We start from the raw sequence: 12,534 nt of genomic DNA on the forward strand, positions 1-12,534 counted from the left end.
AGGCAGAAGACATTCCTGGAGCTCTTTTTCCAGCATGTTGAGTACAACAGTATACTGAAAAATTCACAAGAAAGTTCTCAACAAATATGAAGTGATAGATACCTTAATATGCTTTGAAATAGTTTCAAAATATATGTGTAAATTATCACACATATTTGTGTAGGTAAAGTGGGACATACAGCTCAATAGTAGAAAACTTGACTTCATATGGAGGAACCTTGGTTTAAGTGTTATCACCACAAACACACACAAAATCATTCCATACATATGCAGTTATTTGTCATTACAAATATTTTATATAGAAACTCAGTAACCAAGTGATCAAAATCAACTTTTTGAGAGAGGATTGCCACACAACAATGTTTAAATATGCATTAGTTATCATTTTTGCTCTAAATGTATTCTATGCTAGCCTTGTATAAATTAGAATATGGCAAGTGTATGATATACTTTTCTCTAAACTTCTCTTTTGTGTATATTGTGCTAAATGATGTCCAGCTTTAGTATAGTGATAATGCTTTATGCTGTGGACTGTTTGTCTTACAAATGTGTTTGGGTTTTTTATTAGACATATAGGATTCTATACTGAAATACTAGGATTTAAACACAGGATTTTGTGCACACATACTATAAAAGTACTCTGCGCCACATCTTTAGCCTAATTCTTAGGCTTTAACTCAAGCTTGATTCCTTTCAGTATCTGAATTTTATGAATTTCTTTAGTCTGTCAAGACCCCCAGGTCATCATGTGGAAAGTAGGGTTAAAATTAATGAAAGGGCCAGAGATTCAACTAAATAATTAATGCTTCAACTCAGAAATTTCTTAGAATTCAGAAATAATCAGGGCTCAATAACCAGAGTAATTGTTTGGAAGTCCAACTCAAATGGACTCCATTTTTGTTTTTGTTTCCTAGGTATTCATTTCTCTATGTAAATAGTAAGCTTCCACGATCTCTTATTTATTTTAGATAAACTACAATCATATATAATGACAGCATTTCTTTTATTGTTCATGTGAGCCTCCTTTCTATCCTACATTGCCCACGGCCTGATGCATCTTGGAGTCCTCCAGTGCACTTATCACAATAACCTACACAAAGCTAGTGCTTAGTATTCAACCCACTTAATGTCTCTTCAGAAAGGTATCCTGGTTCACAGCATGTGGGAAGCACAGCTGAAAAAAAATAAATAAAAGAACAGAAAGCAGAAAGATGAGGAGCAAGGCTGGGGCAAAAATACAAGATGAGAGAGAACAAAGACCTGAGCTCCCCACTAAAGGGAGAGAGATGCATAAGAAAAGAGGAGACAGACAAGGACACACAGTGATGGTATCTATCCTGTCTTCTCTCTGTGTGAGTACACACTTAGGATATACAATTTATTGCTTCCCATCAACAGTGGCTCAAATGATTGCAGGCCTGTGTGTGTATCTGTATCTCACTGGGTGTGTGTATGCATTCCCCTATACTCTATTATTCATGAGTTAATACGTAACTACTCTTAATGGAAGCCCCCATCCATTTAGCTCTTCTAATAGGATTCAATTCATGGAAAAGCATGACATACATGGGGACATCTTAAAACACTTTTATGTGATGAGTACTTTAGGACAGCTTAACACTTAGGTAATAGAAGTTAAATCAGTTTGAATGAGCACTTTATTGGAAAGAGTTATGGTGTAATTATGGGATACTTTGAGACAATAGCTATTTTAAGAGCTAAACAGAAATGTGGGTTTTATTTAAATTACATGTTTGCTGAACTCTAATTATGCTTTCAAAACATGTTTTTAAAGTTTATTTAATCTTGTCTTAGTCAGCATCAAACTCCAACATGTGCAGTTAATGACTAATGTTATGGAAACAAAATGCACCAGCCATGCTGACATATTTTACTGGCTCTCACATGCATATTTGGTTGGCCTGTAAATGTTTAAATGGAATAAATGAAAAACAACTCTGGAGGTCAGCTGCTGCTGCCATGGGGATGATCTGAAACAAGTTTATTTGTAAAACCATGGAAGGTGTCAGGATGTATAAGCAGAGATCAATGACATCTCCATTTTACCAGTTTCAGTGCTATCAAGCTATCTTGCACTGTTCACAAACAGGACAGAAGACTTGAGAGCCATCTCTGCTTAGAACAATAACTTTCTTGAAGTATAACCTCTAAAACAACAACAAAATGTCAGACAGTCTAAATATAAGTTGTGGTTCATTGTGGCCTATAAACATCCTTAATCATTTTCCACATGAGGACAAGTATGGTGTTATTAAAACCAATTGAAAAAAAAATACCATACAGTTATTTGTGGGAGAACTTGAAAAGCATATTTTACTCTCATATCATTATGAAATTACAGTGTGGAGAGAAAACTAACAAAACAAGTTAATAGTATAAAGATAACATTGAACAAAATGGATGGTATGCTGGAAGCACATGAATTCATATGTCAGTAGATGTGCATAGCGTTTAAAGAAATACAACCACTGGCATAAGACAAATAGAGATAATGAGCTTACAATACAGGCTATTGTTGTGAATATAGTCTGCACATGTTTCTCAAGACAAAATACACAATGTTAAAGGAAGACTGAATTTAACTATGCTGTCTATGGACTTCTCAATTACAAAGTGTATAATTTTTATTAAAATTATTTAAAAATGCCAGCTGAACTTCTTCCAAAGAAACTTTCTAATCTCAATTACAATAAGTTGAATAGATTTAGGTATACATATGAGAAGATCTGGGCTCACACTGCATCCCCCATACCTGAAATGAGTGAATTTAAAGGTCAAGAGCCAAAACTTGAAAAATCATGACTGTCGCTTCTGGGGGTAGGGAATATTTATTGTCTGTCATATTGTTCTGAACAACAGATTTTTGACAAAGAAGCTAAAATTATCCAATGGAAAAAAAGAAAGCATCTTCAAAAAAATGGGGCTGGTATAACTGGATGCTGACATATGGAAGATTGCAGATAGATCCTTATCTATTCTCACATACAAAACTTAAGTGAAAATGGATCAAAGACCTAAACATAAATTCAGTTACACTGAACCTCTTAAAAGACAAAGTGGGAAGTACCCTAGAACGAATTGGTACAGGAGACAATTTCCTGAACATAGCACCAATAGTAAAGATATTGAGATCCACAATTACTAAATGGGACCTCCTGAAACTGAGAAGTTTCTGTAAAGCAAAGAACACAATCAACAAGACAAAACAGTTCCCTACAGAATGGGAAAAGATCTTCTTCGCCAAACCCACATTTGACAGAGGGCTGATTTCCAAAATATACAAAGAACTCAAGAAACTAGACAACAAAACCCATTTTAAAAATGGGGGAAAAAACTAAATAGAGAATTTTCAACAGAGGAATATGGCTGAAAAGCACTTAAGGTATTGCTCAACAACTTTAACCATTGGGGAAATCAAAACACCTCTGAGATACCATCTTATATCTGTCAGAAGGGCTACAGAAACACTAAAGAAACTTAAGCTGGACAGGATGTGGAATAAAGAGAACACTTACCCATTGCTGGTGGGAATGCAAACTTCCACAGGCATTTTAGAAATCATTATGGTTTTTTCTCAGGAAATTGGGAATCAATCTACCTCAAGGCCCAGCAATACCACTCTGGGAAATGTAACCAAAGATTGCACATGCATACCATGAGGGCATCTGTCCAACTATGTTCATAGCATCATTATTTGGAATACCCAGAACCTTGAAACAACCTAGATGCCCCTCAATGGCAAAAGAAAATGTTAGACCCTCTCAGATGGAAAACAAGCTGAGAAGAAAAGCTACAAAGATTCTAAGGCCAGACAAGCTTCCTCGAAGAAGAAACCCCCAGAGCTGCCTGAGAGGGAGTTCCACCAACTGAGGATACTTGCCAACCTGTGGAGCTGCCTTCAGGCTGTGCAGTATGATCTAGTTTTCCCAGCTTTTGTGAGCTGCCACCCATGCTGGGGTGGGCTTTCATCCAATTAGTCATTTCTGCTCCTGTAAGTAACCCTTCACACGTATTCCTGTAAATCCTCACACATATTCCTTTAAGTTACCACAATAACTAAGCTGGACTTGCCAGTATTTGTAATTTGATCTGTCGTGGGTTCCCTATCTGGGTTGGCTAGATGAATATGTTTTAGTTTCCCAGAAAAATTTTATCATGAAATACATGTTTAATTTTGTTGGAACCTGGATGAGAATTGCCTAGGAGTAGAACATCCTCTGGGCATGTCTGTGAAGGCTTTTCTTGTCACCATGACATGATACCTTGGGTCTTGTGAATGGATTGACTCCTTGGCAAATACATAAAATGATGTCATCTGTCATCACTGGAAGGAAATTACACCTATTTGGAAGAAATATGCCACTGAATCATTTTCTAATGTTGAACTATGGCTCCATTTCCTTCCCCCACTTACCATCCATCAGAAATAAAAATCAAAGCTCTTCTGTCAATCTCTCACATCCTTAATCTCTGCCTCACTACAGGCCGACAAACATAAAGTTGAGAAACCATGGATCAAACCTCTGAAAACAGGAGCTTAAATAAAATGTCCAGTTCTTTACATTTGTTCTCAGTGAAAACAGGTCCACATCAAGGGCTTTGTCTGGAGTCTGTCTCAGAATCTGTGTGGCGCCATCCTACTTGCAAACTAGAGTATGCATTGAAAATCCTACCCTACTAGGTAGTAAATGATATTCGATAGTCTACTCTTGTAAATCCACTCAGATACAAGATTAACTGAAAATAATCAGTAGCCCTCTTATATTCAAATGATAAATGGGTTGAGAAGAAATCAGAGAAACAACACCCTTCACAATAGCCAAAAATAATATAAAATATCTTGACACTACTTTAACAAAATAGATGAAAGACCTGTATGACAAAAAAGAAAGAAAGAAAGAAAGAAAAAGTAATTCTTTGAAGAAAGAAATTGAACAAGATATCAAAAAATGGAAAGATTTCTCATGCTCTTGGATACATATAGAATGGACAACAAAGTAAAAATAGCAATCTTAGCAAAAGAAATCTACAGATTCAGTGCAATCCCCATCAAAATCCCAGCAATCCCAACAGACCTTGAAAGAACAATACCAATTTTCATATGGTAAAACAAACAAACAAACAAACAGCAGGATAGCTAAAACAATCTTGTACAAAAAATGAACTTCCACAGGCATCACCATCCCTGACTTGAAGCTCTATTATAGAGCTATAGTAATAAAAACAGCTTAGTATTGGCACAAAAACAGACAGGTGGACAAAAGGTATCAAACTGAAGACCCTGATATTAATCCACATACCTATGTACACCTGATATTTGACAATGAAGCCAACAATATACAATAGATAAAGAATCTTCAACATATGGTGAGGGCATAACTGGATGTTGATATATAGAAGAACACAAATAGACCCATAACTATCACCATGCACAAAACTCATGGCCAAGTAGATCAAAGACATCAACATAAATCCAGTTATACTGAACATGATAGAAGAGAAATTAAGAAGTAACCTTCAATGCATGGGCACAGGAGACCACTTCTTAAATATAATACCAGTAGCAAGGACACTAAGAACTGACAATTAATAAATAGGACCTTCTGAAACTGAAAAGCTTCTGGAAGCCAAAGAACACAGTCAATAAGACAAAATGGCAGCCTCCAAAATGGGAAAAGCTCTTCACCAACCCCATATCTGACAGAGGGATAATCTCCAAACTACATAAAGAACCCAAGACATTTAAGGAATTGCTCAACACCCTGAGTCATAGGGAAATGCCAATCATAAGAACTCTGAGTCAACAACTTACACCTTGTTCAAATGGCTGAGATCAAAAATACTGATGACAGTTTATTCTGGAAAGGATATAGAGTAAAGGAAACACTCCTTCACTACTAGTGGGAATGTAAACTTGTACAGCCACTTTGGAAACCAGTATAGCAGTTTATCAGAAAATTTGGAATCCACCTACCACAAGACCTAGCAATACAATTTTTTGGGATATACCAAAAAAATACTCAATCATACCTCAAGGACACTTGCTCAACTATGTTCATAGCAGCATTACTCATATAGCCTGAACCTGAAAACAACCTAGATGCTAGATTAAAAAAAAAAGATGTGTGATACATTTACACAATGGAGTATTACTTGGTTGTAAAAAACAATGACATCATGAAATATGCAGGCAAATGGATGAAACTAGAAAAAAATCATCCTGAGTTAATGCATACCCAGAAAGACAAACACAATATGTACTCACTAATAAGTGGATATCATATATAAAGCAAAGGATAACCAGGCTACAATCTATAACCACAGAAAGCTAGGTAACATGGAGGACCCTAAGAGGGACAATGGATCACCCTGGGATGGGGAAATAGATTAATTATCCTAGATAAAATGGGGGTAGGGGACTCTAGAGAAGGGGATGGGTAATGGGAATGAGGGAATGGAATAGAAAATTTGAGAGAGAAATGGAGAGGGAGAGCAATGAATGATATATCTTCATAGAGGGGGCCATTATAATGTTAGGGGGAAACTAGGAGCTAGAGAAAGTCCCACGAATCCACAAGGAGGACCCCAGCTAAGACACCTAGCAAAAGTAGAGAGGGTACCTAAACTGGCCTTCTCCTCTAATCAGATTGGTTACTACTCTAATTGTCATCATAAAGCCTTTGCCCAGTAACTGTTGGAAGCAGATGCAGTTGCCGAGTATTGGGTAAAGTTCCAGGAGTACAGTTGAGGAGAGGGTAGAGGGATTATATAAGCAGGGGGTTAGGTGTCAAGATCATGTTAGGGGAAACCCACAGAGGCAGCTGACCTGAACTAGTGGGAGCTCAGAAACTCTACCCAGACAGTTGAGGATCCTGAATGGGACCGATTAAGGCCTTCTGCATGTGGGTGACAGTTGTATAGCTTGATCTGTTTGTGGGGCCCTTAGCAGTGGAACTTGGATCTATCTCTGGCACATGAGCCTCTTTTGGAACCACTTTCCTTTCTTAGGATGCCTCCCTCAACCTTACTGCAGTGGGAAGTCCTCCTTCAACTTGTTATGCCATGCTTTGTTGACTCTGATGGAAGACGTTACTGTTTCTGAGGAGTGGATGGGGGGGGGGTAGGAAGGATGTAGGGGGAGGGAAAAGGAGGAGAGGAGGGAGGGGAAACTGTGGCTGATAGGTAAAAATAAATAAAAGAAAATTTAATTAAAAAATTGTTCTAGAATAAGTAGTTACTCATCTTGACATGTGACTCCCAGATATTACCAAAGCATTAGTAAATGATGATTAATCAATTATTCATTATCATTTTATGAGAAGCTGGTAAAATAAAAATGCTTCATAACTTTTATAGGAAATTGCAACTTTCGTATGTAGTTTTAAAATAGATATCAGAAATATTTTTATTAATAATGGACATTTCACCAAAGTATTTCTCTCTACTCTAGAGAACTGACAGAGAACAAACAATATAGAATGTTTTATGGTAACTTTAGACTTCCCACACAGAGTGATTAAAGACTTAACCATGTTTACCCCTCAAAAACATAAAGACCTGAACTAATAAAATATGTAGTGTCTGTTGATAAAACACACACAATGGACATTTACTACTTTTTGTTTTGTTTTTCTGGACAGGCTTTCTCTGTGTAGCTTTGGAGACTGTCCTGGCATTCACTCTGTAGACCAGGATAGGATGGAACTCACATAGCTCCACCTCCCTCTGTCTCCTGAGTACTGGGATTAAAGATGTATGCTACCACTGCCAGGCTGACATTGACTACTTTTTATGTAACATCACAAAATAGCGAATATTTGACAGGAAGATGGCCTAGAAGTTAATTAGCACTTGCTGCAAATTCAAAGAACATGAGATTGATTACTCCTGGCATCCATGTCAGGTCACTTACAAGTGCCTGTGACACCAGCTGCAGAGATCTGACTCCTCTTCTGACCTCTTGAGTCACCCTTACTCACCCACAGAGAACCTACAAAAATATATATGGACATATAATAAAGTCTCTGTTATCATAGTTCATCTTGTTTCTCTCTGGTCATGTATACAAGGGAAACATCTGCATACTTGCCAGCATCTTATTTCATACTTATATGCAGCTGTGCTGGACCACCACAATGGAATGCAAGAGGCACATGTTTTCAATTTTCTAATAAACATGTGACAATTAAAATTTAGAGGTCCACTTAACATCAGCAATATTTTAACTTTGACACAGCTAAATATTACTATCATCGCCTGTCATCGGTAAGAAAACTGAGCTTAAAAACTATAAACTATCTCTGAAATCCTAGGTGCATTTTGTTTACTGTGACAAAAGAGCTCAAGTGACTAATGGCTCCAATACCAGATAGCAAATATCCCAGTCTCAAACAAGTAATTTCTACACTTTATTCTGGAGTGTCTGCCTGCATGTATGTATGTGTGTATGTGTGTGTGCCTAGTGCCTGCAAAGGTCAGAAGTGGTCACTGGATCGCAGCTGTAGTTACAGATGATTATGAGCCACCAGTTGGTGATGGGACCTGAACGCACGGTCTTCTGCAGGAGTAGCAAATGCACTTAGCAACCGGGACACCTCTCCAGCCATTATAGTTCAATGATAATAGAAGGAGTAGAAAAATGCTTTCTTCGACTTCCTATTGATTCTTACCCAATGGCCTTTATTCTACAAGGAAATGATTCATGAAGTAAACACATCCTTTGAGTTGAGAAATAAAGAGAAGTCTTGTAACCACACTGAATGGAAAAGTCATTTACACTAAAGCCTACAGACCATTTTAGATCCCTCAACTGGTAAATAAGTAAGGCCATTCCATCCATCTGGTTTCAGTTAACATGCACCCACTCCTTAAAATCATTTTTATTAGTTTCTGTGGCATTGCTCTTGTTTCCCCTAAACAGTGCACCTTCCTTTTCTGGCTCCCTGTCAGAATTGTCAGAATAAAAGTGTACTGTTTTATTGTCTTGCTCTACTTAAATCTGTCTCAGCTTATGTGATGGTTAGTGAGTGTCAACTTATCAAAATCAATGAGAAAAAGAGGAAAGAAAAACACAAACTATAATGGATAACAAAAGATGGAAAAACACAAACCACACAGCAATAGTTGCACATACTGTGTATCTTTAGCTAAACAAATGTAAAGAAATTCAGTTGCTTTTATTAATATAAAAAAAATGAATGACATCTCTCAATCATAAATTTATTTCAAAATATTCAAAACACCCAAATATTTTGGTAGATTGTAATACTCAGAAACAAACCTTATAAATTTTACTAATACTAAAAGAATATTGACATTCAATATATAAACAATATCCGGTGTTTAATACATTTTAGAACAAAAAGAACAGCTAAATCATCCCCCGTAGTATAGTTTTGAAGATTACCAATTCTCTAAAGCAGTATGTTACCTACAATATATTGGACAAATAATAATAATAATAATAATAATAATAATAATAATTCAGTTCTCCCTTGAATATTCTACAGCTTTTAAAAACCATTGTTATAAATTTAGTTGATGTTTAACTTTCATACAGTTACTTTCATATTTCAGTATAAGGTACGCTTTTTTTTCTATAAACTGCCTTGTGTAAAACATGAAGAACCCAAAATTTGGACACATACACATTGTCAATTTTTATGTGAAATAGACTAACTTTTATACGGAACAAAATAGGATTTTAAAATTTTGAGAAATGGTCCTATTTTCCTTAAGTATAGAACACTTATATTTTCTCAGTATGTTTTGTTTTTTGACCACTTGTGACATTTCAAGGCAGCTTCCACAGAAGTTACTACCCTGAAGGATAAGCCTATTGACATAGACTGTCATTTTGCTTATTCTACAAAACAAAACAAAACAAAAATTCCAAAACTTTGTGAAATTATTAAAGACAGCAAAAGTATTTTGTTTTGTATGTCCCTATTGATCTTTCTCCAAAGTGAATTTCCCAACTCTGAAATTTGAAAATAATGGCAAACTTGCCTTCAGAACTAGAAACGGTTTTAGAACTGGAAGGAAGTATTTTAGTAAAGACCTATAAAACTGGGGCAATGTGATTCATTCACAAAGTTCAAACTGCTACTCCAAGATTTCTTGTGAATTTTCTACCTCAATTCAAATTATATATATATATATTTTTTTTTCAAATATATATATATTCAAATATATATATATATATTATTTGAATTGACACAAAAGTCCAGACACGTACTCTAACATATCTGTACATGTAAATTCTCTGTGTTTTACTGAACACTACAATCAATATGCCTCATTCTTTAGAAAGGAACATATGCTACACTTTTGTGAAGCTTCGGGCTTCATAAAGAAAGATGCTGCTATGTTTTCATGGTGAAAAGTGATTTTCTTTTTTAATAATAATATAATTTCAAATGGGTCAAATAAAAAAAAATGAACAATTAGTAAAGGAGAAAAAATGCCTACAGACATGTAATCAGACAAAACAAAGATGGCCAAATGGAATAACAACTAAGCCAAATGGATACATGCTCCTATTCACCACATTAATGTATTTGTTATCCTCTAAGTATTTTGTAATAAAAAGACATAGTTCTATATTTCGTTATATATTACGCTTCATTTAAAAAATTATTTTCTTACCAATACTTTAAAAATAACATTAAAATGAACAAAATGAAAGAGTATCAAATAAATTAAAATACTTTCATAAGGTATAAATATAAAACATTTTTCTTTTGTCTACCTTTTTGTAAAAAAAAAAAGTTGAAACTTTAACAAAATGTCTCAAGTATGTGTAAAAAGAAACATTTTAAAGGTTGATAGTAAAGTATCAAACTATTTTAAAAAGTATACTTCCTCTCACATGACTCTGTCCCTAGAAATAGAATTTATAGGAAACTCTAGAATGCCAAGAGAAAGAGAATTACTTCTCCCCAAAAACAAGCCCCATAACTGGTTATCAGATACCAAGTTGTCAGCCCTCAAATCAGATACATATGAAAAAAAACACTAAATAGACTTGGAAGACAGTATTTGTGCATATATTATATGCATATGTAAATGCATGTATGTATGAATATATATAAAATATTCAAAGAAAGGAATGTCATAGATCTGAAATTGATGTGGGAGGGCAGATAGAGGACTTGGAATGAATGATGAGAAGGAACAGAATGACAATTATAATTTAAGTATAAAAATAAAATATATTGAAAATATACATATATATAATTATATAATTTCTCCTCATCCCTCTCTACCTTTTCGTCCTTTCCCTAGCCAGCCCAGCTCCCCCTCCTTTTACTCTGTTTTTACACATACATATGTACTAATAGATTTAAAGTATATATGCTAATATATGATATCAAATAGAACAAAAATAGTGAATTGCCCTTTATAAGAGAGTTCCTTATTTTCTGATTCTTTAGAAAAACAAATATATATGAATGGACATTCTCAAATAAGCTGTCATACTGGGAACTCTTTAGAAATTCAGTAATATAATTTTAATATCATCTGTTCTTACAGTTTCTATGGGAATATATTGACTCATACAAACTAGATAGAAGAGCCATGAAAATCCAATTATCAGAATTTAGAATATGAATCTTCTTTCTGCGAAAAAAGATCTGTTTGTCTTTTGACACTGGTGTAATTTCACCTCAACATTTAAAAAGAATTTGAGAATAAGCAGGTGCAGACATGCATGCCTGTAATCCCCGTGTGTGGTAGATAAAGGCTGGATGACCAGGATCAAATAGTGAGTTTATAGTCAATCTAGGCTACATGAGACACTGTCTCAAAAACAAAAGCAAAGTATTTAAGTACATGACTTCGAGAATAATTCATACAAAATATAACTTATTGTTACCTGCCAGGCAGCCAATGAATGAAAGTAGGATCAACTGTTTCCATGACAACATCATCTTTAATTGCCAAAAGCAAGAGTAACTCTTGTCTAGTCTCTGATGAATAGAATGCTTTGTCTTCAGATAAATCCTTTAATCTGCAAAATATATGTAAAAGAATTTAGACTTTTAAAAACCAGTTCCTTTTAAAGATTTTCTTGTTTCTTTTAAACTTTTCATAATTCACAGAAATTCACATCCTTAAATTTAAAAAAAAAATCTTTTTCTGTTATTCAAAAATGCAGAATGTTCAAAATGCAGACACTTAAACACTGTATGCAACTGACAGAAGGATGCAGGCAGTTTATATAATTTAAAAACTCACCACTGATAAAATATTAACTATTAACACATTAAATTTTAAAATTTCTGCTAGATAATTGCAACAAATAAAATATTAACCCGAAATCAAATTTTTTTCATTTTATCTAATGGTAACATTTTAGTAATACTAAAGAAGATAAAGAAGCAATCTTAAAACAAAGATTGTCCAAATTTCTGAATCTATAACCAGGCATACAAATAAGTACAAAGTCTAAGTCAAAGTCTATTTTTAAGCATATTTTTGTTATCAGTGACAAGACAAAAAGGTTCCTGG

At 34.8% G+C, this 12,534-nt stretch overlaps 1 protein-coding gene across 1 annotated transcript in view; it reads right to left on the reverse strand.

The window, feature by feature from the left end:
• Cntn3 (contactin 3) overlaps positions 1-12,534 on the reverse strand; it is a 348,226-nt gene that overhangs the window by 259,420 nt on the left and 76,272 nt on the right. Inside the window, exon 2 of the mRNA XM_051203480.1 lies at positions 11,900-12,034. Coding sequence (XP_051059437.1) covers positions 11,900-11,954 — 55 coding nt within the window. The 5' untranslated portion in view covers positions 11,955-12,034. The remainder of the gene's footprint in view (positions 1-11,899; positions 12,035-12,534) is intronic.

Source organism: Phodopus roborovskii, unplaced genomic scaffold (genome assembly GCF_943737965.1).
Source record: "Phodopus roborovskii unplaced genomic scaffold, PHOROB, whole genome shotgun sequence".
NCBI lineage: Eukaryota > Metazoa > Chordata > Mammalia > Rodentia > Cricetidae > Phodopus > Phodopus roborovskii.